This window comes from Vombatus ursinus, unplaced genomic scaffold (assembly GCF_900497805.2).
Source record: "Vombatus ursinus unplaced genomic scaffold, bare-nosed wombat genome assembly UNPS02009770.1, whole genome shotgun sequence".
NCBI classification, from domain to species: domain Eukaryota; kingdom Metazoa; phylum Chordata; class Mammalia; order Diprotodontia; family Vombatidae; genus Vombatus; species Vombatus ursinus.
This window is the reverse complement of record NW_020949548.1, coordinates 18,960,847-18,987,829: the sequence shown is the minus strand read 5'-3', so window position 1 is coordinate 18,987,829 and position 26,983 is coordinate 18,960,847. Positions and strand designations below refer to the sequence as shown.

Below are 26,983 nucleotides of genomic sequence, written 5' to 3'. Positions count from 1 at the left end.
TATAGTGTCTTGCCAAGTCACTAGGGCCATAGATTATCCCTGGGTTCTACTCACTCTGCAGTTAATGCATTAAAACCATATAGCCTAGTAACTAGATCCTAAGTGAAGGATCTAGGTTGACCATGGTGTATCGTTAATGGGTACAGGATCACATGTTTGAGCCCCAATGCTGTCAGTTTGCTTTTCAAAGAGAAAAGAAAGCTCTATCCTATTGCTATAAATCCTGACCTTAGCCAGTCCTGATGGGTTGGTTGATAGGGGACTGGGCTGGTTTCATGCACTGAACACACACACACACACACACACACACACACACACACACACACACATCAGGTAACAGTAGGTGAAGGGGGAAAGGGTTGTCATTCATGGTTGTCGTTTGGGAGCATCCCTTCTACTTGGGCAGGATGAGACTGTATAGGGCTGTGCACAGGTCAGATGGTGTTTGAGGTTAGGTCCAGGATCTGAGCTGAGTCATGGCTATGGTAGAGAAGGATGTGCCCAAGTATCAATCAGATAGGGATCAATTCAGAAGGGAAACATGATTTTTTATTTAGCGATCCTAGGAAGTCAGGCAGTCACACTAATTGGATCCTCCATTTTCTCTTATAATTGGGGCTCTGTCCTAAGAAACATAGGCTGTCAGTCTGTGTCCAATATCCCTATCAATGTTCAGATACAGTCATCATTATTCTTTGTGCTGTTTTTATGCTCATGATGATACGGAGGCAAGCTTGCAATGATAAGCTTTGATCTCTCTGGCACATCTTATTATCCCCTTGACTTTTAAACCCAGGGAGAACACAATTGTCTGATTCTGACCTTACTGGTTTTATTTATTATTTTTTTATAAGCCTAGTCTGCTGAGTGGATGGAATCTAGCAAGCAGCTGCAGACATCTACCCGAGGATATTTTTGAGATTGAGTTTGGGTGGACCTGCCTGACTCCCTGAAGAGACGCAGAGGGATGGACAAACAAACAGAGTATTTCAAAGAGCAACCCCATGGGGTTGAGTGGGGCAGGAAATGGCATGGAGACCTTGACCTTGGCAAGACAAGGCAAAAGCTGGCCTATCAGAGCCAAGAGACTTCCCCAGCTCTCTCTGGATGGCAGTTGGGTCTGAAGACCCTGAGAAGTAGTCAGCACAAGCCTGGCATTGGATTTTCAGAGTGGCCGTGAAGGCCCTTGATCTTTGGCCTGTATGCAAAATGTTATAGTTAAGAAGATTATTGGATTTGGAGACAGAACACCTGGGTTCAAAATTCTGGCCCTGGTATTTATTAGTGGTTCTTTGAGTCTCAGTTTTCTCATCTGCAAAATGGGAATAGTGATGTCTGCACTATCATTTAGAGAAATATTGTGAGTTAGAGCCAGCAATCTGGAGTCAAGATCTAGATTCAAGTCCTACTTGCAATGATTACTACCTGTGTGATCTTGGGCAAATTTCTTAACTGATGAAGTTTGGACTACACAGTATCAGAAATCCTTTTTAGCTCTCCATCTATGATCCTAAAGAAGTGTTTTGTTAACTTTGAAGTGCTATCATAGTGAGACTTGTTACTGTAACTGCTGCTGCTAGTGTGTCTTTAGGATGGTAGAAGTAGGAAGACTTCAGGCTAGTTATTGACTGCCCCCTCTGGCCTGGCATCCCCTCATTACCCTTGGCATGGCATCATTGGAGCAAATTGATTCCATGTTAACCTGAGGTCAGCCTTCCAACCATTGCGAGGGCAGTTCTGACCTGTAAACAGCCTGAGATTCAGATTCGGGCTTGGCTTTAAGATGCCTGAAGACTCATCTTGAATTTGTCTCAATTCCTCAGTCATGCAATCCAGTGTTCTCTGAAGCTCAGGTGTCAGAGGATGCTGCATCTTGCATTTCTGAACATTGCTGAGCACTCATAGCACGTAGTCAGTCCTAGATGGTGGCTGAGATGCCCCCCTCTCTAATGTCGTAATGTTCCAAGATAAATACGATTCATCTCCACATCCTGCCTCGCCTGCCTGGCTAAAATAAGCATCCTCGACTGAGTCCTGAGTACACAGCCCCCCAGGGCAGCCTCTGCCAAGGAGGACAGCTGCACATCCTGCCTAATCAGCCTCTGCATTGCAGGGGAGTTCACAGAAGGAGGGGCCTCTGGAGGACTGCATTGTTTAAGAGGCCGAGGTCACTGGGGCCCTTTTCTGTGAGTGTGGAGCCTCAGCTTAAATTCATCTGAGCAGAAGCATTCATCAAGAGCCTATGTAGCATTGCCCTGAGGGTGGATTCAATTCAACTGAATTTGGCAATTATGTAATGATGATGGAGAGGCAGCTGTAGTGGATAAAGAGCTGGCCTCGGAGCTAGGAAAACCTGGGTTCAAGTTCTACATTTAACACATTCTGGCTGTGTGACTCTGACCAAGTCAGCCTCCCTGATCTCCCTTGCCATTAATGGCCTTCCCCCTTGGATTTCATATAGTCCTTTGTTCTGAAAGTTCCTACTGCACTCGTCATGTATTATTTGGATTATGATTATGTGTGTCTGTGTCTTGTCTCTCTACTAGAATAAGAAGCAATTATGATTGAGGGGAGGGAGCTCTGTCCTTGGGACCATGAAGACTGAATTTAAGTCTGCCCTCTGGACTTGAGGGCTGTGTGATGTAGGCAAGTCATTTAACCTCTTAAAGCCTTAGGCAACCTTCACAGGGATGGGGAACCTGCAGCCTCGAGGCCATACATGGCCCACTAGGTCCTCAAGTGTGGCCCTTTGACTGAACCCAAACTTCACTGAACAAATCTGCACTTGAGGACCTAGAGGGCCACATGTGGCCTCAAGACTGCAAGTTTTCCACCCCTGCCTAAGACTATAAGTTGCAGAAAAGTTGCCAAATTGCATTAGTAGAGAGTTTCCTCACCTGGGAGGAATATATCTCTATATCAGTGAGGTTCTGAGAAGTTTTTTGGTATTATTTCTTGTGTTATAGTGTTCATAGTTTTTGACTTGTGCTCTCCTTGGATATCTATAATCCTTAAGTTTTTACCTACACGTCCTGTCTCTGAAATCAATATGTTCCCTTGTATGCAGAGGGTATTTTCTTTTAATGTTATTGTTTTTTGTTTTTCTTCTTCCAGATTGACTTTTCACTTTTCTATATTTGTATTCCCAACAATTATTCTCTTTTTTTCTTTCATTGATGTGACTTGCTACCACAGATCCAAGTTTTTCTATTCTGCCATTTTTTTGTGCTGTGCAAGCTGTAACTTTTGCTTTCACAATTCATATTTCTATTTGAAACCATTCAATAACATCCTGCTGTGGTTCCATGCTCTATTGGGAATCCACAGGGTGCTGTGCCTCATCAGGTGTTGATTCATTTTCCTTTGTCTTACAGTATTTATACATAGATGTCTGAACTCTTTTACCAGATCTGGAGGGCATATTCCTTTCTGTTATTAATCTTCCTTGTTGATTTATCTGGTTATGTTCAAAGTCCTTTACTGAATTTTCTTCCACTTGGATCTTTGGTAATTTCAGTCTTCCCTCTCCCCCTTCTTCTCATCATCTTTCTCAGTGGTTCACTTTCTGACTCCCTCCCCTTTGAGGGTAGTTTCTCTGGGGACTCAAAGACATTTCAGCCTCCTCCCACATTGGGCAGCTCACATTTCATTATTCTTGGTCTCAACCTCAAGTGACTTGGGGAGATGGCAAGATAGAACTGGCCCCAGCTGGATGCTGGGTTCTTTGCTTTAGACTTAGTGGAATACCACACCCCCAAGTATCCTGGTCCAGTTCTCTTTGTTCCTTAGTTCTCTGGCAGAGTTCTATGAGTTCTATGGCACAATGGAGCACTTCTACCCTGCTGTCTCAGCCTGAGGAAGCTTTTGCTTTTTGGTTTTCCCTGGTACCCATGGAGGGTAAAGTTGCATTCTGTTGCAAGAAGGTGGGTTTACTTGCTTAGACCTGCTGCTAGGTTGTGATGGAGGAAATGCCAGGAGAGAATATTAGAGGCTAGGGAGTAGCCTTCTCTGCTGTTATTTCATTCATTTGCTACCTTGTTTGGGTTTTTGATGTCCTAAACCATGGAGACAGCTGAAATTACTTTATCTCTTGCATACAATTCCCATTTTGGAGAAATTTGAGAGGTCATGAGGATTAGAGAAAATGTCCTCCATCTTGTTGCTCACATGACCTCATCTCTCTATCTATATTGTTGAAATCACAAGTCTAGTCTTTATCCCTATAATGATGATGAAAATAATAGCTCATATTTCTATAGCACTTTGCAAAGCATTTAAAATACATTATCTCATTTGATTCTCACAACAATCCTATGATATGTGCCATTATTACACCCATTTTATTGATGAATAAATTGAGGTTCAGAAAAGCTTGCCTAAGGTCACACAGCCAGTAAGTATCAGAGGCAGGAACTTGAATCCAGGTTCTCATGACTCTAAATCCAGCATACTTTCCACTAAGCTATGTATTAAATATCTACTCTTTTCCAGGACCTGTGGTTGGCACTGGGTATACAAAAGTCAGTACCCCATGGGCCTTGTGCACATGAAGCTCCAAATTATTAGATTTTAAGCTCCTTGAGAGCTGAGACGGTTTTTCTTTTTCCTATTTCTATCCCCATTGCTTAGCACAATCCCTGGCACATAGTAGGTGCTTAATAAATATTGAATTGAATCAAGTTGAATGGCATGTAAGCAAGTAACTTTGGTAAAAGGGTGAGCATGATAAATGCAAAGAAGAGTTCATGGTCAAGTGCTGTGAGAGATGGGAGGAGGAAGCAGCAAGCGAGTACCCTGCTGAGGAACTGAGCCTTTTGACTCTAAGGCCGGTTCTCCTTCTTCTCCACCACATCACCTACTGAAATATTCTCAGCTGGTACTTAAAATGTGCTTCCTTGGTGCTGATGGATAGCTCCTTCCTGGCTGAAGCTGGCCATTGCTTCTTCAAGCTGCACTCCTAGGGGCAGGCACCAGGTGGCGCTGCCCATCATGGAACTGAGAGCATGGCAGGAGCCTTCCAGAGGCATGGGGAGCCAGGGAAGGGAGGTGTGGGTTAGCTCCTTGACGCAGCTTCTCCAGAGGGCTGGTAGGGTTTGTTACTGATCCAAAGCTTTGGCCTGGAGGGATAATGAAAGTTCTTAGAGTAAGTCTTGCTGTTGTTGACAAACCCAACCTGGGAGCCTTGAAGTAGGGATTGGAGATAGAAGAATAAGCTCTGACCCAGCTCCTGTTTCCTTACCCGGGGAAAGCCATGAGGTAAAGAGCTCTCCTGCTGTTTGACTTGATAATAAGTAGGCAATATGCTCTTGGACCAGCTCCAGCCAGAACTCGAGAGAATCTCAGAATCACCTTTTCAACAAATTCAGTTCAGATCATTGATTAAACACCCTCAGCCCCTGAGGGCAGATAAAAAGTTGAGAGAAGAGAGAGTCCCTCACTTTATATTCTAGTTGAGAATTAAGGCACAAAATAAAAAAGGCACAATACATGCTTTCACATAAGTGCAATAGAATGTGGCAGCAGAAAGATGATATATGAGGTCCATAGGCAAGGCTGTTATCGTCAGAGCCATCAGGGAGTGTTTCTTGGAGGAAGTGGCATTGGAGTTGGGCTTTCTGGGATGGGAGAAAGGCAGAGCCATTGTGCAACATAAACAAAGGCATAAGGCAAAAAAAGTATCTCAAGTGAAAAAGAGTAACCCCGTTTGGCTAGAGTGTAGGGTCCATGGAGGAGAGGATCCTGAGATAAAGTTGGAATGAAAGAGTGGTGTGGGATTATGGAATGCCTCAAGTGGCCTCTTCCCCCAACTCACTCCTCTTTCTGATTTTCCCTTTTTTTCTACTGATGTCCTGTCCTGGAGGTAGCTGTTGATTCATGTCTTGAGATTGGGAGAGAAGTCAGGGCATTCCCACTAGGAAGAGAGTTTGAAGCCCCTAATTCCCATTAAGGACTTGTCCCTAGGCTGCCCTAGAGGGCCCAGCATCTATCTGCCTTGTTTTGAGATAACTCTGGAAAAAGGAATTCTCCACAAATTTCCTAGGACAATTGGGTTCATTAGGAAGTCATCAATTATTGAGAGTCCAGTTTTGCAAGGCAAAGTAATGGATGATACAAAAGGGTGTAAGATCCTCAGCCTCTTGGAGCTGACAGTCTAAGTTAGGATTGGAAGGGAGGGATCAGACAGGGGAAACTGAGTAAAAAATTGACCTGAGTCATCATATGTTAAGCATGTCTGGAAGAGGGTAACTTTTGGTGAGGGGCCTTAAGACTATGCCAGTAAAGTAAAAGGTTGATGGAATAGGGGATACTTGACCTGGAGAGGAGAATACTTGGAAAAGGAAGGAGCTGGCACATGAGAGTTGTCTTTGAGTAATTGAAAGACTATCTGAGACAGTTTGAAAGACTATTCAAGACTGTTTCAAGTATTTGAAAGAGGTCCCTTGGTGTAGTTAACAGAGAGCACACCTTGGAGTCAGGAAGGTCTGGGTTCAAGTCCTGCCTCTGACAATGCCTCAAACATAGTAGGCACTTAATGTTTATTGACTATTGATTATGTGGTTCTGGCCAAGTCGTTTAACCTTTCAGTGTTGAGGCCATGAATATCAAACAGGATCTGAACCAGATTAAAATGTGATTGGGAAATATTTTTTAAAATAAATAAGGGTAGGGGCAGCTAGGTGGCACAGTAGATAGAGCACTGACCCTGGAGTCAGGAGGACCTGAGCTCAAATTTGGTCTGAGACCAGACTTTTGACACCTATTAGCTGTGTGACTCTGGGCAAGTCACTTAACCCCAATTGCTTTGCCAAAATAAATGAATGAATAAATAAATAAAAGTATAGTAGAACATAGATAATATTAATTTGTGGTTTTATAAGTCAATATGCAGCCACAGCAATCAGGGTTTAATGGCCCCCATTTTCTATTTGAGTTTGACACCACTGTTCTAGGTTTATACATTTGCAGAGCACTTGCTGATCTGCATTGATGAAGGGGGTTTCTTCACCAGGTTTCTTCAATACTATAAAGAAATTACGTCTAGACCAAAGAACAAACAAACAAATAAATCTCATACCAAATCCATGAACAAAAGAGATTAAATTTATGTGGTTGGCTCTGCAGGACTGAACTAAGGGAGGAAGATGGAAAGGGGGCAGAAAGGGTAAGTGAAAACTCTGTAACACTTAAAAGTGATTCCCAAAGTACAATGGGCTACTTCCAAAAGATAATGGATTCCCCCTCTTTGGGTGTCTAAATAACTACTTTGTCAATTTAACTAAAGAAAGGATTCTTGGTTAAATTATGCTCAGATTAGATGGTGGCTGAGGGGTCCTTCAATTCCATGATTCTGTGGGACATGGAGAGCATCTGAGGTGGAGGAAGCAATGTCAGCAATGGCAGGGAGATTAGAATGGGAAGCCTATATTCCAGAGACCCCTCCTAGATCAGCTTGACCAGAGTTGAAGTTACTTAAAGAAAAGTAGTTTGACAATAATGCTAGAAAGGTACGTGCAGCTCTCATTGTTCAAGGCCTTAAATGCCATGCTGAAAGCCTTAGCTTTTATCCTATAGGCAGGGAGAAGAATTTCCAGCATTAGATTTAATTCAATTCAGTAAGAATTTATTGAGCAGTGTGTGTGTGTGTGTGTGTGTGTGTGTGTGTGTGTGTGTGTGTGTATCTGTGGTAGCTAGGTGGCACAAGGGATAGATCATTGGGCCTGAAGTCAAGAAACCTTGAGTTCAAATTATGCCTCATATACTTACTAGTTGTGTGACCCTGGACAAGTCACTTAACCTCTATTTGCCTTAGTTTCCTCACATGTAAAATGGGGGTAACAATAGCACTTACCTCCCAGGGTTGTTGTGAGGATCAAATGAGATAATTGTAAGGTACTTTGCACATTACCTAGCACATAGTAGGCATTTAATAAATGCTTATTCCCTCCTTCCTGTGCTAGTTTTTGAGGATGCATAAAACAAAGCAGTCCCTGCCTTCAAGTAGCTTATATTCTACTTGATAATGCTCTAGACCTTGGGTGGTATATACAGAATGAACCAGAGGCAGAGAAACTAGAGCCAGGACAGAGGCTGTTTCAATAGCCCCAGGTTGGAAGTCATGAAGGCCTGCCTGAGGGTGGTGTCAGTGAGAATGGAGAGCATGGATGTGAGAGATATAGACAAGGTAGAAGCTGCAGACCTCGGTAACTGAAAGTGAGAGGCTGGGAGAGGGAAGAGTCAAAAGTCCTGCGACTCAGGTTACAGCCTGGGTGATGGAGAGGGTGTTGGTGCCGTTAATAAAATCAAGGAAGTCAGAGGGAGGAGCTGGCCTGGGTGGGGGCTGGGAGGGGGAGGGGAAGATGATGAGCTTGGTTTTGGACATGCTGAACTTGACGGGCTGACTGGACACAGTTGAAGCTCCATTTCTATCGATCAGTAAGTCTTTAATGAGCACCTCCAATGTACTTAATGAAAAGAGACATTAGATTTTGCAAGGAGGTTAGTTTTCTTCCAAATTCAATGTTGATGTTTAGTGCAGTTGATAGAAGATCTCATGAGAGTTCCCTAGTTTCACTCCCCAGATCCCTGGGGATTGGGGGTTCAGGGAAGGAGGGGATTCACTTCATCAGGGCCCAACTGGCAGGTTCCAGATCCTTTAAGTCCTGACATATTAAAATGTGAATGGTGGGAGGGGGGAGGTTATCTCAAAAAAAGACACGGAACAAATAATTCTCTCCCAAACTGGTCAGTGCTTACCACAGTGCCTGGCACCTAGCAGGCACTTAATAAATGCTCACTGACTTGCATCCTGAGATCTGGATGGCATGTTCTCTGCCCACTGGCAGGACTACTTCTTGTGTATGCAAAATTCTCTTGGTCTCTCCGTGTTGATTTTCTGATTTGGGTTGGGTATTCTAATTGCCATCCTGAATCTTAAAAAGATGGAAATTGGATTTGGGCAGTGGCCCAGTCAAAGCTGCATGTGGCAAGCACCCCTTCCCTACTGTCTCTGTGTTCTTCTTCAGCCTTCCTGGCCCCACTTTGTGAATAGATTCCCTCCCCTGAGCCAGCCAGCCAGCCAGCCACCCACCATTCCAGAGAATGGACGGCTCATCCTGTCGCTATGAGGAACCAGACAGAGGCTGCATGATTTTACGTTGAGGTTCTTTGCTGCAAAGAGCCATCCTAGGAGCGATACCCTTCTCCCCTCCCCCCTCTGAGGCTGACAGCTGGGGATTCTGTTGTTTATTCTGTTCGCCTTTGAATTCCCTTCACTCCCAGTCCTGGACTCCTTAGGGTTCTGGGACATGCTTGCTGATGTATTCACCTCCTCCCCTCCTGTATCCTGTTCCCCCTCCCAAAATTATGGTGTCAACACACTTTAGCCACACAGAATTTGCTATAAATTTTTCCCCCATAAAGCCATCACATGCCTTCCCATGTGTAGCTCTTGTTGCCATGGCATCAGCCTTTATACCTCGGAATCATTGGCACAGCGCACAGGCCAATACAGAACTGCTACACCCCAGTGCTGATGCCGTGGGGGGAGGGCCCCGAGCACAGAACAGGGACCACGAGGCAATGCTGGGGCTGGGGCTAGGGACATCGGGGGCTTCCACTTGTCCACTTGGATGGAAGGTAAAAGAAGTGGCATTCTTTGTTCCGGGGCTCATTCTGGCTTGCTGCCCCCAGCAACTGTTTATTCTCCCCTTCCTCCTTCCCAATCTTTATATAGTCTCAAAGCCAGTGTTTATTTTTTAAAATTCTCTCTCTTTGCTCACTCTTCCTATTCCCTCCCATTTGGCATTGTCAGGTCAGGGGTCAGACAGGGCTTGCCTCTAAGGTGTCCACTCCATCAGGAAGGAGTTGGCAGTCCTGGGTTGTCATGTCAAAGCTGCTCTGCCAACTCGCTATGCACTGGGGCTCCTTGGAGAGAGAGCTGGGTCTCAGTGGCCATCTGTGTCTGGCTACAGTTGCTTTGCATAACTGAGGTCCCCTTTGTAATTAGCAATGAGCTACCAGACCTTGATTAGGCTGGACATATGGTTTCTTTTCTCAGTGTTTGTGGCTGGGGAAGATTAAAACTGCCAGGAAGCAGAGCCCTGCGTGGAGAGGGAACCGTGGCAGGTGGCTGACAAACCAACATTCTGCTAATCAAGCAGGGGTTCTTAACTTGAGATTGATGAAGAGATCTCAGGGGGGTCCGAGAACTTCATTGGGAAAAAAATTACTTCTCTTCTATATTCACTAACCTCTAAATGAAATTTAGCATTTCATTCAATTATTTAAAAAAAAACCATTATTCTGAGAAGAGATCTATAGGTTTCCCCAGTTTGCCAAAGGGGTCCTCAACATAAAAACAAAAAGATGAAGGACCCTGGCAGCTAACTAGTGTCTTCATCTTTGAGATTAATCATAATAGTATTAATAATTGCTAACATTTATATAGCACCTACTGTGTGCCAGGCACTGTGCTAAGTGTTTTACATATGTTATCTCATTTGATCCTCACAATAACCCTGAGAGGTCTCAAGCACTATTATTATCCCGATTTTACAGATAGGTAAACTGAGGCAGGCAGCAATCAAGTTACTTTCCTGGGTTCACACAGCTAGTGTCTGAGATCAGACTTGAATTTAAATCTTCCTGACTCTAGGCCCAGAGTTCTATTTACTAAACCACCTAGCTTTATATATATGCTATATAAAGTAGTATATCTACTTATATGTATTATATCTGTATTTAGCTTATATGTTCCTAGTTATTTTCATGTTGTCTCTTCTCCAATATAATGTAAATTCCTTTAGGACAGGCACTGTTTTTGCCTTACTTTGTATCCCCAGCACTTGGCCCAGTGCCTGACACACAGTAAGCGCTTACTACATGCTCATTGAGGGAGTGGGCGAGTGATCATTGCCGGCACAACCCTTTAGTTGGCTACTGCTTCCCAGGGCAAGGGGACCAGACTAGTTAGAAACACAGAATCATTAATACTAGCTCTGACCAAGGACTCAGGCCCTGGATTTTGTGGTGTGTGGTTTATGAGCCTTGACCTCTATGCCAAGTGATAAGAAATAAAAAATAACTGGTTCCATGGACAAAGGCTATCTCTCCTCATCTCCCTCATTTAATTCAGGGAGGCCTCTGCTTTTGGATCCCCAGATAGATCAGCTGCTTGTTTAAAGAGAGGAGCTGCAGGCTAGAGTCCCAGCCTGGCAGCGTAAGGGTGCTCAAAATGATGTTTCTGAAGGATCATAGCCTTGCCTGGGACAAAAACAAACGGTCCTGAAAGCAGAGACCTTCCTGTCACTGACCCATCAAGAAATTCAGTGACTGACCACTTTCTGTGGACAAGGCCCTCTGCTAGGCGTTGTCAGGGTGGGGATACGGAGATGGAGAGGACACAGCTGGTCTGTGCCCTGCTGGAGCATCCAGTCTAGTTGGGAAAATCACTGGATTGGAGCTTCAGAACTGGAAGGAACCTTTAAGGTCACCTAGTTCCCCTCATCTTACAGGAACTGAGTCTTAGAAAGGTAAAGTGATTCGCCCATGGCCACGCAGCTAACAGGTAGCCGAGAGGCGGGATTTGAATCCAGGCCCTCCTGACTTGAAGTTCAGCCTACTTGTCCACTAAGCCCTGTGGGCATTAACAATGACAATCTTATTAGCTCACATTTATGTAGTGCTTGAAGGTTTGCAAAGCACTTTATTTACATACATCATCTCATATCAGCCCCACCACAATCCTGTGATGTGGGTGCTATTATTATCTTCATTTTACAAATGGGGAAACTGAGACTCAGAATGTTGAAGTTTCTTGCCCATGGTCACACAGCTAGTGAGTGTCGGATCAGCGGGGGAATATGAACCCAGGTCTCTCCTGATACTTAGTCTAACAATCTTCTCACTACACCTTAGTCCCTGTCAAGAAAGAAGACAAATATATGCAAAAGGTTAAACAATATGAGAGATGTCACAAGGTTGTATGTGATTAAATTTCCAATGAATTGTATCTCCAGGAAGTGAGGTCAAAGGGATACTTCCCTGTGGGCTGGAGTGGATTGGGAGGACTTCATGGAGGAAGAGAGACTTGATCCATGTAGTTAGGGCTGGAAAGGAAATGAACACACGCACAGAGAGGGGGATGGGAGTGATTCCATAGCGCTCGGCAATTAGCCGTCTAAGTGGAGATAATGTTCAGTCTTTCAAATTTGAGTCTTATTGAGGAGAAGCAATGACCTGGGGAGCAGGAGATCTGGATTCCAGCCCTGGCTTTGTCGTTAGCTCATTGTGCGGCGTTGGCAAGCTTGCCTCCCTCTGCACGGTAGCATCCACCCCTGCAGAATGAGAAGGCTCGGACCAGACGGTCACTGAGGGCCCTTCCAGCTGTGAGATTCCATGGGGCTGAAGCAAAGGCAGTTAATGACCTGTGGTTGGTCTTCCTTGGTACAACGCTCACAGCTGTGTCTTTAAAAGGCAGCAGAAGAGAAGAGAAAGAGAAGATTTTTAATTTTTATTTCTATTCTTCTATTCTATTTCTATTTAATTTTTATTTCAACTGCTTATACTCAGTGCTTTGAGGGGAGGGGAAGAAGTAACCTTATTAAAATGGTGGCTTCTCTACCTACTGCAATATTATTTAATTCAGGGCTTTGAATGTGACAGGAGATAGGTATGATCTGGAGTCAGAACCACTCCCTACTCCAGTCCAAACCAATTCAATAAGCATTTATTAGTGCAAGGCACTGGGGACCAGACACTATACAGGAAATGGGACCTGTCCTCAAGGAGATTACACTCAATTGGAGCTGGGAGTACAGAGACAAAATGAAAAGCAAAATAAAAAAAAATGACCCCTGCCTTCAGGCTTACTGTCTATTAGAATAGCACAATACAGTATCTGAACATGTGAGTAAAGGCATGATGATTTAAGGAGGGAGAGAGCACTAACAACCAGGGAAAGGAAAGGAGGCTTCCTGGAAGAAGTGGCCCCTGAGCTGTACCTTGAAGGAAGCTAGAGATTCTTTGATGCAATGGTGAGGCAGGAAAGCCTGGCCCATAGAAGAAGGTGCCGAATAAATGCTCAGCACTTAATTGATTGATTGAGGGCACTTCCATCATAAGGGAGAATTTTTGCAAAGGCACATATGTAAGAGATGGAATTCTGAGTTGGGACCTCTAAGCAGAACAATTTGGTTGGAATCTACAGTGTCTGAGAAGAGATAAGCCTGGAAAGATAAGCTAACACCTTCTGTGGAGGGCTTTAAATGCCAAGCTTAAGAGTTTGTGTTTTATCCTAGAGGTACTGGGGCACTGGGCACATAGGTTCTAAGAGAGTGATGTGCTGATACTCTCCTTCTGGAGGAAAAGAAATGCCTTCTATTTCCTGAGCATTAGGTAGATAGATGCCAGATAGATAGATGGATATGTACATACATACATGTATACATATGTGGGTAGATGGGTAGATAGACAAATAGATGGATGGGTAGATAGATAGATAGATGATAGATAAAGATAGATAGATACATAGGTAAATGGATACATACTTACATATGTGGGTAGATGGCTAAATGGATGGATGGATAGACAGATACATAGGCAAGTGAAGAGAGAGATACACACATATTTAAGTAAATGGATAGATACATACATATGTAGGTAGATGAGTAGATGGATGGATGGGTAGACAGATAGATACATAGGTAGGTGAAGAGAGAGAGAAAAAGAAAGAAAGAAAAAGAGATATATACATAGGTAGATGGGTAGATACATACATACATATGTAGGCAGATAGAAAGAAAGAAGGAAAGAAAGGGAGGTAGGTAGGGGAGGAAGGAAGGAAGAAAGAAAGAGATAAATAGACAGGTAGATAGATGATAAAGATAGATACATAGGTAAGTGGATAGATAGATAGATACATACATACATACATATATACATACCTGTGTAGGTAGAGAAGTAGAAAGATAGATACATAGGTAGATGGATGGATGGATAAATAGAGCATTTATTAAGCAATTACTATATACCAGACACTGTGCTTAGTCCTGAGAATACCAATATATAAAAAAAAAAGACAAAGGGGATCTAGAAGGGAGCAGGGTACAAGGCTGCTGGCCAGGAGATATAGAGGTCTAGAAACTGAGGAGTAGAACTGGGAATGAAGTGACCATGGCCTGGGTACCTTGTGAAACATTGGTTCAAGCTAAGGACTCATCAATCAGGAAAGTGGGCCTCAGGATGGAGACATCTCTAGGTTGGAAAGCCTACTGATGAGGGGGTTGAGGAATCCAGAGACTAAGGAGGGGCCCTTGAAAAATGCATGCCCTTTCTCCTTGTGGCCTGTGTTTCAGCACCTGTGACAGTGATCTTTGACAGCTCCCTAGGTCCCCCAGCACAGTGAGAGAAGTACAATATCCCAAGTGGAGGATCCAGACATGGTAGACCTACTCTCCCACATATCACCCACTGGTAGTATTCCTTGTTTACTTCCAAGGCAAGAAATCCAGAGTCAGTAGCCTGCCACTTTCTGGGGCTCTTCCAAATGACTGGCACTCTTTTCACTAACATGAACCTTATCTGTCCCTTGCCCCCCTCCAAACATAGTCTTTCTGTTGAGTCAGAGGTGGGCTTCCCTGGATCCTGGTGGGCTGAAGGAGTTTAAGAGCAGGGATGCTCATCCTGATCTCAGTTTTGTTCAGGCCTTGAATATGTGTTGAGGGAGTTGGCACATCTCCTTTTATCATTTTTCTCTGGGTAAGTTGAGGCCAGCTGAAGCATGTCTGCTTTCCCCAGGCTGGCAAGCCTGTGCTTGGCAGTAGTGAGAAGAGGCTCATGGGATGGTCTTCCAGGGCCAATAGTTCCTCTTAATTAGGACCCAGAGGGCTCCTTGTTGCCACTGAGTTTCTGGCTATTTCCTCTCATTGCCTCTTAGGAGGAGTTAAATTTGCCCCAGATGGAAACTGCAAGGCAGAGAAGAGCTCCCATCCATAACTCAGACACTTTGACCCAAGCATTTCCAAAATATTATGAGTAGTTAAAAGGGTCTACATAATGAGAGACTGGCTGTTCCTGATGAAGAATAATAATGCTAATTACTCCTATTTCTCCAGTGCTTTCCTCAATAACTTTGTGAGGTAGATAGAACAAGTGTTCTTACCCCCATTTTGCAGACAGTGAAACTGAGACTTAGGTGAAAGGATTTGCCCACGATATATACCGAATATGAGTCCAATTTTCCTGATTTTAAGTCCACCATTCTTTCCACTGTGCTACATTGCTTCTACACTTGGCTAACACTGATGGAATAACAAATGCATTGGTTGTGCTCAGTGGCATCAGCTCGGAACAGGACTGTGTTTATGTCTGACTATCGCTCCTCTGATAGTAAAAGCTAGTCTTAAGATGTTACAACCTGTATGCACAGTCTTTTTCACCATTTTTTCCTCCATAATAGCTAAGATTCCGTAGACTGAGTTGCTTTTATCTTTTTTTTTCCTTCTGATAACGAACAGCAGAACTGTAACTAGGGAGGGGTAATTGGGGCTTTGTTGCATGATACCAAAATTTAGAGGGTCATGACTGCATTTGCCCTTCTTAAGCAGGTAGAAACAAGTGATCATAGCTAGTAGCAATAATTAGTTGAAATAGGGGGTTACTGTATGATACAATTACTTCCCCACCTCTGCTAGTGATGGCTTCTTCAGCAGTAGCCTTGGCATGGCATGATCTTTGCCCACAGGAGACATGATCATGGGCCTCCATCTCCCTTTCATAGGATCCTTTTTTCCCAAGGTCTGAAGTCTCTTCCTTCTAACTCTCAGCTCTCAGAAATATCAAACATTATGCATACTTTTCTTGGTCTTTGTGTGTTTTATATTTTTATTCTTTAATATAATATTATTATATTTTAAATGATATTTCATTTTTTCAATTATCAAGCATCATTTTTCTCCCTCCCAATTTGTCCCCTCCTCCCCAATAAAAGTAAAATGAAACCCTTGTAACAAATACATACATATGTGTGTTTGTGTGTATAAAATATATATATATATGTATACACATAATGAATTTTCACTCTTCCTTTGATCTCAATATAGGCCTAGTAGAGGTATTGCTAGGTCAAAGGATATACCCACTTTAGTAACTCTTTGGGCACAGTTCCAAATTGCTTTCCAGAATGGTTGGACCAGTTCTGGCTCATGGAGAGTCAGAAACAACTGAAAAATGACTTAACAACAAAAAGTTATTAATGATGGGCAGCTAAGTGGCGTAGAGAATCAAGTGCCAGGCCTGGAGTCAGAAAGACTCATCTTCCTGAGTTTAAATTTGGCCTCAGAAACTGACTGGCTATGTGACCCTGAGCAAGTCACTTAACCCTGTTTGCCTCAGTTTCTTCCTCTGTAAAATGAATTGGAGAAGGAAATGGCAAACCACTGCCAAGAAAACTCCAAATGAGGTCATAGTCAGACACAACTGAAATGACTCAACAATGACAACAACAAGTTATTAATGATTGGTAGCATTTTTTTCATGTAACTATAGATAGCTTGGATTTCTTCCCTTGAAAATTGTCTGTTCATATCCTTTGACCATTTACCAATTGGGGACTGGTTCTTTTTCTTAAAAATTGAATTTGTTCCTTATAAATAGTGGAAATGGGTTGCTGTGTATTTTTTCTCTTCCTGGTCTCATGTATTTTTTTTTTCTTTTCCAGGTAGCATGTGGGTCTGAACATAACCTGGCTGTGGTGGGTGAGTTAATTTTCTTTAGAGCACTTGAGACATTCTCTACCCCCGTCATTCATTTGGTATGTCTGGAGTAAAAAGCTGAGTAACCAAAGTGATTATGGAACAAGAATTTCTGGATTAAGGAATTTTCCCGTATAATAGTGGGTAATCAGAAACTCCTCTTGAGTTAAACCTTTGTTGAAAATATTTCTAAACTTTTGAGTCCATTTTCTTATTTTAGGAAATTGACTCAAGTGAAAAAGCTGAAGTTTTTCTTTGGTGACTAAGGATCTTTTATTCTACAGGATCATATTGGGGAGTGGGGATATGGAGGAACATAATCACTATCTTCCAATACTTGAGGGAGTTGTCTTGGAGAAGAGGGATCAGCTGTTTTCAGCTTGACCCTAGTGAGCAGAACTAGGAGTCAAATGGATAGAAATTGTAGAGACAGATTTTAGTTAAATGTAAGGAGAACTTAATATTTAGAAATCTCTCAAAGTAGGGTGGAAAGGCTGTCTTAAGGGGCAAAAATTCTCATCTCAGGAGGTCTTCAGGTGAAAGTTGGATAATAACCTAAGAAGGATAGAGTAGAAAGAGTCCTTAGGTTCCCCTAGGTAACCTCTGAGGTTCCTTAAAGCCCTGGAAAGCTATGATCCTGGGTGTCCTGGAATATAGATATAGGTGATTTAGGGGATTTGGCGTGAGTCTGAAAGCAGCTCTTTAAATAAATTCTCAATCCTTGGGATTTGGCTTTTTTCTTCCTCTTCAGCTCCCATGTAGTTTTCTGTGACTTTCACTCCCTCCCCACACTTCCTACTGCCACAGTTTGTAGAGGTTCTTCTTATCGTAGATGTTTGCTCAAGTGTTTGGGGTTTATTTGGTCAAAAATTCTGGTTAATTGAGGGTTCCTTTCAGTTGGGTTTCCATGAATCAGGATTTTATTGCCCTTTTATTTTCATAAACAGTCTTACCAGCTAGCTCTGAGAAAACTCATGGGTCAGCAGCTTGAGGTACCAACTTCTAGGTCTGGATGAGAAGTGCAGGTTGGGACCACTGTGTATGGAGACAGAATGAGTGGGGAGGGGGAGGAGTGGATTCCAGAAGGAGAAGGGATATTCTAGATAAGTCAGGGGAATGGTGGAAAGGAAGGGGAGAAGAGACAGCATGGTACAATGGAAAGAGCACTGGCTCAAAGAGGAGAGGACCTGAATTCAAATCCCACCTCTGAGATGTACTAACTGAATGATCAAGTCATTTGACCTCATTTGTCTTGTTTTTTCATCTGTAAAATGAAAAAGTTGGAGTAGATAGTCCCTTCTAACTTTAGATGTTTGATCCTATGTAACAACAAATGCCAGTCCTGGGACATTTCATATGAATAAGGGACAGCTTGGCTTATGAGAGAGAGACTTTGGAGATAGAGATCCTCAGTTCAAATTCTGGCTCTGCTACTTACTGCTTCAGTGACTTTTGTCAAGTCACTAACCCTCTTCTGTGGGTCTCAGTTTCCCATATGTAGAATTAAGGGGTTGTACTAGATGACCTCTAAGGACATGTCCAGCTTTCATCTTATTCTATGATCCCTCTCTGGGCCTCAGTTTCCACAATTAAAAAATGAAAGGAGTGGTCACTATATGATGTCCCAAGGACATTACAGCTCTCTGACTTGATAAAAGCTTAGTTCATTGTTATTCTACCTGTAAATTTCATCTGGTCTGGATGGAGCCCTGGACTTGGAGTCAAGGAGACTTCAAATTCCACCTGAGCCATCTGAATCAATCAATAAGTCAGTCAGTCAATCAATAAACATTCATTTATTAAGCCTGGCACCATTTTAGGCAGAAAGGATAAAAAGAAAAAAATAAACTGTCTCTGACCCCAAGAAACTTATATTCTATTGGGGGAGACATGGTACCACTAAAGCAGCTATTTCACAGGGTTGTTGTGACTCTTGAGTGAAATTAATATACATATATATATATATATAATATATGTATGTATGTATGTGTATATCTTTTAAAGACTTAACAAACTTAAAATTCAATAGAAACTTGTGCTAGTGTTATTATTGGCACTTTCCTCACTGTTTGGAATTGCCCGGCTTTGTCTCCTTCCTCCAGGTTCTTGGAGTGGTGACATTTAGCAGAGAGAGTACTGACTCTTGGGTTAGGGTCTCACTGTGGCCAGTGACCCAGTTTTACAGCTCTGTCTGGAGAGGTCGGGACAATTCTAGTGCTTTTGCCCAACGCCTTGAGGTCTGACCCACCTCAATGTTGACTGAAGGAAAGCAAGTTTTTATTTATACAAAAGTTTATTCAAGAACTACATATTTCTTTTTTTTTCTTTCATTTCAAATTTACTAGTATATCATATCCCTATACCTTACACATATTTCTTTAATAATCGAATGGAATGGGCTGCTTCAAGAGGTCTGAGCTCACTCTCATTGGAGGTCCCTCCAGAAGGGATGAATGAATACATTTGGACTAGGTTATAGAAGAGATTCTTGTTGAGGACTAAATTGGATGAGATAACCCCAGAGGTCCTTTCCAGCTCAGAGATTCTGTGATTCTTCTGACTTGGAGTGATCAACCCATCGTATCTTACTGTTGAAAGCATCTTCATTTTTGCTGCTCATCTAAGTTGTGCTAGGCGGCCCAATGGATAGAATGCTGGCCTTAGAATCAGGAAGACCTGAATTCAGTCCTTCCCCAGACACTTACCCACAGCTTGGGCACGTCACTAAAACCCTCTGCCTCAGTCTCACCCTCTGTAAAATGGGGATAATAGCATCTAGTTCATAGGGTTGTCACGAAGCTCAAGTGAACATAGATTTTGCAAACCTCAAAGTGTAATAGGAATGTTATCTATTTTTGTTATTGTGCACTGATTGATTTGGGTCTGTGAGATAACAGAGGTAAAGCATTTCAATTTTTTCTCTCCGGTGCTAATTAACAGGACAGAAGGATAATGTTTGGCATCCCTTCCTCATTACTAATTGGATAGCTTCACGTCTGTTTTGGATCTGAGTATTAGATTTTAATGAGTATTTGTCTTTCAGTTTGAAAAACAAGCCTGATGGTTTGATAAGGTGTCCCTTTTCTCTTTGAGTAAAGTTCCCCAACTCCTCCTATACTCCAGGTTATATCTGTGAGAAGAGAAAGGGTAGGTGTTTAGGGTCAAATGCGTACCCATCTCTGGCCCCACTGGGAAAGTCTTGGCAAGTACAACATTCCGGAGACATGCATTTGTGGTAATCTAATACTGCAATTTAATTCAACTAGCATTTGTTTAACACCTACTATGCATCAGGCACTGTACTAGGTGCTAGGGATACAAAGAGAAAACTCAAATTGTCCTGCCCTCCAGGAGTTTACATTCTGTTGGGGGGAGGGGAACAGAAAAATGAATGGATGAATGGATGAATGATATGTACTAAGGAAATTGAGAGTAATGGCAGAGTGTGGAGACAAGTGGGGAGAGCAGTAATAATTAAGAAGACCAAAAGAAGCTCCAAGTACAAGGAACACTTGAACTAAGTCTTGAAGAGAGTCAGGGATTCTAAGAGGCAGAAATGGGGGTGGTGCATTCCAGGCAAGGGAGGGACAGTGTGTATCAAAACACTGAGGCTAGGGATGGATTGTTAATATGGGAAACGTTAAGTAAGACAAAGACAATCTGGGTGGAAGGTAGAGCTCAAGGAGAGGAGTAATGTAAAACTAGTTTAGGAAAAGAGATTGGAGACAGATTGGCTTGTGAGAGACTCCCCTGGGTGCTTGTAGAGATCCTATAAGCTGCTGAAATCTATGCAGCATCTCCCATGTGCCCAGTCGGGGAAATGGAACTTTAGACACTTGTAGATGCCCACATCCCTAGAGCTGCTTAGTTAAAACGGGCCATCTAGAGAACACAAGCTCTGGTACTGGTTTCTACCAAGCTACAAAGGTCTCAATTATGGACCCAGCAACAGACTGTATTTCTATTGTCTGAGCACCAGTTTAAGTTTGAGGAGGTTTATCATCAAAAAATTGACCACCAGGAAATGGTTGTTTTGGGCTACCACTTAATGAATGTTTGTTGAGTGGACCACAAGGCTCTGCTCCTCTCCAAAGGTTTCCTGGAGCAAGCAGATGGAGAAACCTTTTAGTTGGGACCCATCACCACAGCTCAAGGGCTCTTCACTATGCTTTTCAGAGGCTGCCCCTTTGACCCTTTCTTCCTTGAGAGGTGGGAACGTGAAGTATTAGCGATGCAAGCTAAGAGTCAAAATTAAGGCTTTGCAAACAGGAGGGAACCTGATGACATTCTGTGTCTGTAATATTAGAGATATAGTTGCCTCTACCTTGTTTTATTTAAGCTCCCAAGTTGCATGAGTGTCAAATTAACTCCAAGATTTGATCTCTATGTGTATTTGGGAATCCAGAGGTACTTGTATGTTCTCTCCTATATTTCCTCCTCAAAAGTTAGGTTTTATTAGGTGATGGTCTTGCAATAATAGCAATAACGTTTGTTATGGTAACTGATGTTTCTATAGCACGCCAGTTTTGCAAATCCCTTTGCCTATACTATCTCATTTGAACCTCACAACAGTTTTGTGAGTACTATGAATGTCTCTCTCTATCTCTAGCTATTCATTAATTTGTTTATTTTTGGACTGAACCTGTGATTTTATTTCCAATGCCGAATGACAACTACATTTTCCCCTGCAGCCTTCTCACCCCGGAACATTCCTCCACAATGCCAGCCCCATTCTCCCATTGGTGAGTTCCTCCCCCTGAGGCCTCCCTTTTAGGGAGAGCCACTGGATGCTCAACCTTTATCCCCTTCCTGGTTCTGCTTCTGACTTTTCTGGATTTCGACACCATGCCTCCATGTGGGTACCTTCTCTCCCCCACCCCCTTTTCAGTTCTTTTTGATGCATTATCTTACCCCACTAGACTGTAAGCTCCTTGAGGGCAGGGACTATCTTTCTTTTTCTTGGTATTTATATTCCCTGTGCTTAGCACAATGCCAAGTATTACGTGCGTGCTAAATGCTTCTTGCCTGGTTTGGCCTCTGTAACCAATAGTCTAAAAGATTTGGCGATTGATTGGATGAGTAAAGAGAGTGACACTGAGTTTGTGAGCCTTGGTGACTGGGACAGTGGTGGTCCCCTCAACAGTAGTAAGAAAGTTGGGAGGGGGGGAGGATTTGGGGGAAAAGATATTTGTATTTTAATAGGGACCTTTGGACTCCATATAGGAATGAACCTTTAGGGACAGGACTTTAGGCACTATGATAGATTTGTAGAAGAGTCTTTTTTTTTGAACAGGGAAATCTTCTTAGTACCTCTGAAATTATATCAGTAGATGGCTAGCAATTCTGTTCCATTGTAAGGGTGGTCTTTGTATATGTGAAGACCATCAGTTATACTTTCAATGATCTGGATTTAAAACTGTCTGTGGAGTCATATGAAAATTTATATACCTAAAATTTTGGTTACCTTTAGATAATGTGAGTCACAAATTTTTACTCAACTTTCTTTTTTTTAAAATTTTACTTATACTTTTAAAAAAATTGGCATCACCATTCCTTCCTAGTAACTTACCCACCTCATGCCCTCTCTTTTAATAAAGAGAATAAATTAATATATCAGCCATGTCTGACAGTGTAGACAACATTCTATGCCCATAGTCCACCACTTGTCTATTGAGAAGGGGGATATATGTTCCATTATCAGTCCTCTGGATTCAGGGTCCCTAGAGTAATCAGAATTGTGATGTCTTTTACTGTTGTTTTCTTTTATCTTGTTGTGGTCATTATTTATGTTGTTCTCTTGATTCTGTTTTCTTCATTTCCACAATTTAACAAGCCCCCATCTCTTTTCATGGTCCTTAACTTTACTTGCCAGTTCATGGTAAGTTTATAGCATCATACTAGGTTTTTAAATATTTATACTATTCCATTGCCTACCCTTGCTATCAGCCTCTTTATAGATGTTTATAAAAAAAATGAAACTAGGTTAATGAGTTCCCTATGTCCTGTCATGGGCTCTTTCCACATGTCCCCCTTTTCCTCCTCATCAGGATTGTTTTTCATTGGGTCTTTAGACATTCTTCAGAGTATTCTATCCCTCATGGGCAGACTCCCTCAGTAGAATTTTAATTCATAGAATACTCTGTTCTTTCTCTGAATCCTTGAAATCTGCTTTCTAAAAATCTAGGCAGTCTGTCAGACTATTTTCAGCTATCATAGGATCATAAATCATACACTTAGAACTTGAAGAGACCTTAGAGGTCATCTAGTCCAAGCCCCTCATTTTACAGATAAGGAAACCGAGGCTCAGGGAGATTACGTGAACTTGCCCAGGATCACACAACTAATAAGTTACTGAGATAGGATTTGATTCCAAATCTTCATGATTCAAAGACCATTGCTCTACTCATTTACCCTGCCACAATTCTTCCTCCTCTTTCCTATCACAGATTCTAAAATGATGCCCTTTCCCCCAAAGTTCCTGTTATTTCTCCTTCAGCCACCAATTTCTCTTTGTTGGTGAGATTCAGGTTCAGAATAGCAGTTTTGCTCATTGGTTCATCCACCGTCCAAATGCTGAATTATTATGAAGGCAAGCCAAGAAATTATTGACTGCTTTGCTTTTGGCAGAGAGGGAGTAAGAGAAGGTTGCAGGTGATTGAAGTCCCTAATCCCTATTGTACCATGTCTCTGTGCCAGACTTGAGATCTTTTCCCTGAACTCCTCATCTGTTTCCTCTTTCTGTCCAGATGGTCTGTAGTGTACGCTGATAACAACATCACTTTTCTTTCTTTCTCTGTTGATCTTCACCCAAATGCTCATCCCCATGTTCCTCCCAACCTCCTTGTCTTTTTTTCTCATTTCACCTTGTTTAAGCGAACATATTAAAAACCAGTTATTAAAATTAATTATTTTCTTCACTGTGATCTTACTTTACTGCCCTTGATCCTAAGATCCCACTTTTGACATTGGACTCATTTGGCCAGATGGTGACATTATCTTTACCTCCAACTTTCTTCTTGGTACCTCCTTCAATGACCAAAATGACTCCTCTTGCCTTTATGTCTACCCAATTAGGTCCTGTTTCCTATCAGAGAGGTGCATCCAGCTCTCATCTCATTAGTAGAGTTGAAATAACTCATAGATCCTGAGCCAATGACTTTCCCAGCCCAAGTTCCCAGCCCTACCCATTTCCTCATTTACTCTGACAACCCTTTTGGGAAGACCCAGGGGAGTGACCTTCCAGTACCTCATAGCTGCCAACTTATAATAACAAAATATTTTAAACTGACCCATTAAAGATAAGTGATATAATTTCCACTAAGGGAAGAGGAGGGTATCCTATCATCATTCAACAATAATTCAGTTCAATAAATATTTATTAAGTGCCTACTATATGCCAAGTACTTGTGCTAAGTGCTGGTGATACAAATAAGAAAAAGAAAGATAGTCCCTGCCCTCAGAAGCTTACAATCTAATAACACACAAAAGGAACCTCAAAAGAGGGGGAGGACCAAAAAGGGGGTACATGATGTTCCATGGAGTAGAAACCAAGTAGAGCTGCTGATGGAAAATGGAGTTACCTGGAAAGTTCTGAAAGGTCAGAGCTTTCTATAAAGGAAGGCTTTGAGAGGAATTTATTACTCTACTCTTGAGGCCTCCATTCAGAGGGAAGAGTCAATTGAGGAAGATAAGAAGGTGTTGTGAATCAAAAATTAGGTCAATCAGTGTGGTGATGAGATCACATGATTTTAAGTCATATCTGTGGAGTCGATTTATTGCATTTTCTGATATATGTGCACCTACCATAAAAGAAATTAGTGTATGAGTAAACATCTGTGTCTTGATTTCAGAGCAGTCTCACTGGAACATTGGTTATTATTTGCTATTCCACCCCCCACAAAGCTTAGCATTACAATTAGCCAAAAGATCTTTGTCTTTTTCAGAAACATCCATGAAATTAAAGCCTATATATTTCTGAGTGAAACTGAAGAATAGAACACATCCATAGCAATCTCAAATTGTTAAAAAAAAAAAAAAGCATCTCTGAGCAGCTCTTGGTGCCACAGGACTTTGAAACAACACAGACATTCTAAGAGTATGCTGTTAGAGTGTGTACATGTATCCAAGCCAATTTAATCCAATTCAGCTTTGTATAAGATGCTGTCCTAGGTGCTGAAAGGCACATAAATAAAAGCAATATAAGCCTTGCCCTCAGGGAGCTTACATTCTGCTCATCATCCTTATTGAGTATCTTAGGATTTTAGCTCTGGCCTTCTTTTCCCACCCATAGGTGCTCATTACAGAGCAAAGTGCCTTTCAAATAAGAGTTAGTCTTTGAGAGAGGGGAGCTAGGGTTTTAGTATGGAGTCCATGGACCAGACAGCAGCATCAACAGCAGTAGAATGCTATGACCTTTCTGTAGCAGATAGGAGAAGCCAGAAAAGGGTGCCGTTTTCAGTTCAAGGGAGTGGTGTAGACTGCAGTGTCTGATATCCCATCCTAGGGGTAAAGCAAGCTCTCATAGCAATGATCACCCATCCTTTCCTTGTCTCTTCTTTGTTCAGCAGTTCTGTTAGGAGGTCTCTTTGGCCCACCCACTGTGCTGGGATGCAGGTGCTCCCCAGGAAATCCTGGCCCATTGGTCTATTGTGTTATTCATTATACATGAAAAAAACTTGCTGAGCCTTGATCTCCATTGTAGGGTTTTCTGGCAAAGCAGCACAGCATCATGTTCCATGGCAAGGCTTTGCCTCATTACTGGTTAATCCTATTCATTGGTTATTAAAGGATGTCTGGCCAAGATCTCTGCAAAGCCCTATTTCTATTGTCACCGGTGTTTGACTTGGACATTAAAATGTGTGCTCTTCCCAAACCACTAGGGCTATATTAACCCTTGGTTCTTGTCTCTGTTTTTGCTCACCTGGATCACTAAATGAAGAGTAGCACTTCTTGTTCCTGCCTAAATTTCCTTCCTCCAGAGGAGTCTCAGGGGTCTAGACTATTTATGTGTTCATTCATTCCATCCATATTTCCTGAGTGCCTGCTTGGTAGTCAGACATCTCCTGGGCACCATGGGGAGATGCCATGAATGAGAAATGTCCCTAGACCTCCCAGAACTGGTCTAGTTTGGGGAAAACAGAAGTTCCTATGTGAAAAACTAATGATAATGCAGAGCAGTCTGCTAAGTGACCAATAATAGTGCAGGCAGTGGGTGCTGTAAGAATTCAGAGAAGAGAGATCCCTGTGGACTAGGGGTTCAGGGAAGGTTTTCTGGAAGATGTAGAACTGTGAAGGATAAATAGGATTTCTGAAGGTGGAAAGGTGAGGAAAGGGCATTCCAGGTAGGCATGTGGCACAGTGGAAAGTACACTAACTCTGGAATCTGAGGATCTGGGTTCAAATCCTGCCTCTTAGGCTTGTGTGACCTTGGACAAGTCACCTACACTTTCTTAACCTCAGTTTCTTGTTGTTGAGTTGTTTCAGTTGTATCCAACTCTTTGTGATCCAATTTGGGGTTTTCTTGGCAAAGATACTGAAGCGGTTTGCCATTTCCTTCTCCAGCTCATTTATAGTTGAAGAAACTGAGGCAAACAGGGTTGAGTGACTTGCCCAGGGTCACACAACTAGTAGGTAACTGAGGCTGGATTTGAACTCAGGTCTTCCTGACTCCAGGTTCAGAGCTGTATCTACTGCACCACCTAGATGCATCATCAGTTTCCTCAACTGCTAAAGGAGAAGGTGGATTGCTTGAACTTAAGAGTTCAGAGCTGTGGTAGAGCTAAAGCTGGTTAGAAATCTGTTCCATCTGGTACCAATAGGGTGAGCCCCTGGGAGTGCAAAACCACTAGGTTGGAGGGGTGACCTAGCCCAGGCTGGAAGCTCTGATCAATCCTGATCTTAGGATCGGACTAGGAAGGAAAAGAAGGGAAGGAGAGAGAAAGGAAGCAAACAAGCAAGCAATGTTGGGGCCAGATTGTGGAGGACTTTAATGGCAGGCTTACCCCATAAGCCATGGGGATCCATTGAAGGTTCTTGTGCATAGTTTTAGTGAGGATTTTATACACACACACACACACACACACACATACACACAATATCTTGCAATGTATATCAGATGGATTAGAGTGGGCTGAGAGTGGAGGTAAGACTTGTTAGGAGGCTATTGTAATCCAGGTGAGAGCGGAAGACCTAGGCTATGAGGATGGCTAGGAATATAATGGAGTGAACACATG

General features: G+C 42.5%; 1 protein-coding gene across 1 annotated transcript in view; it reads left to right on the top strand.

Annotated features, from left to right (window-relative positions):
- Window positions 1-26,983, top strand: part of SERGEF (secretion regulating guanine nucleotide exchange factor) — a 237,378-nt gene that overhangs the window by 128,472 nt on the left and 81,923 nt on the right. The window contains 1 exon segment of the mRNA XM_027852512.1: window positions 16,718-16,754. Within this exon segment, the coding sequence (XP_027708313.1) occupies window positions 16,718-16,754 (37 nt within the window).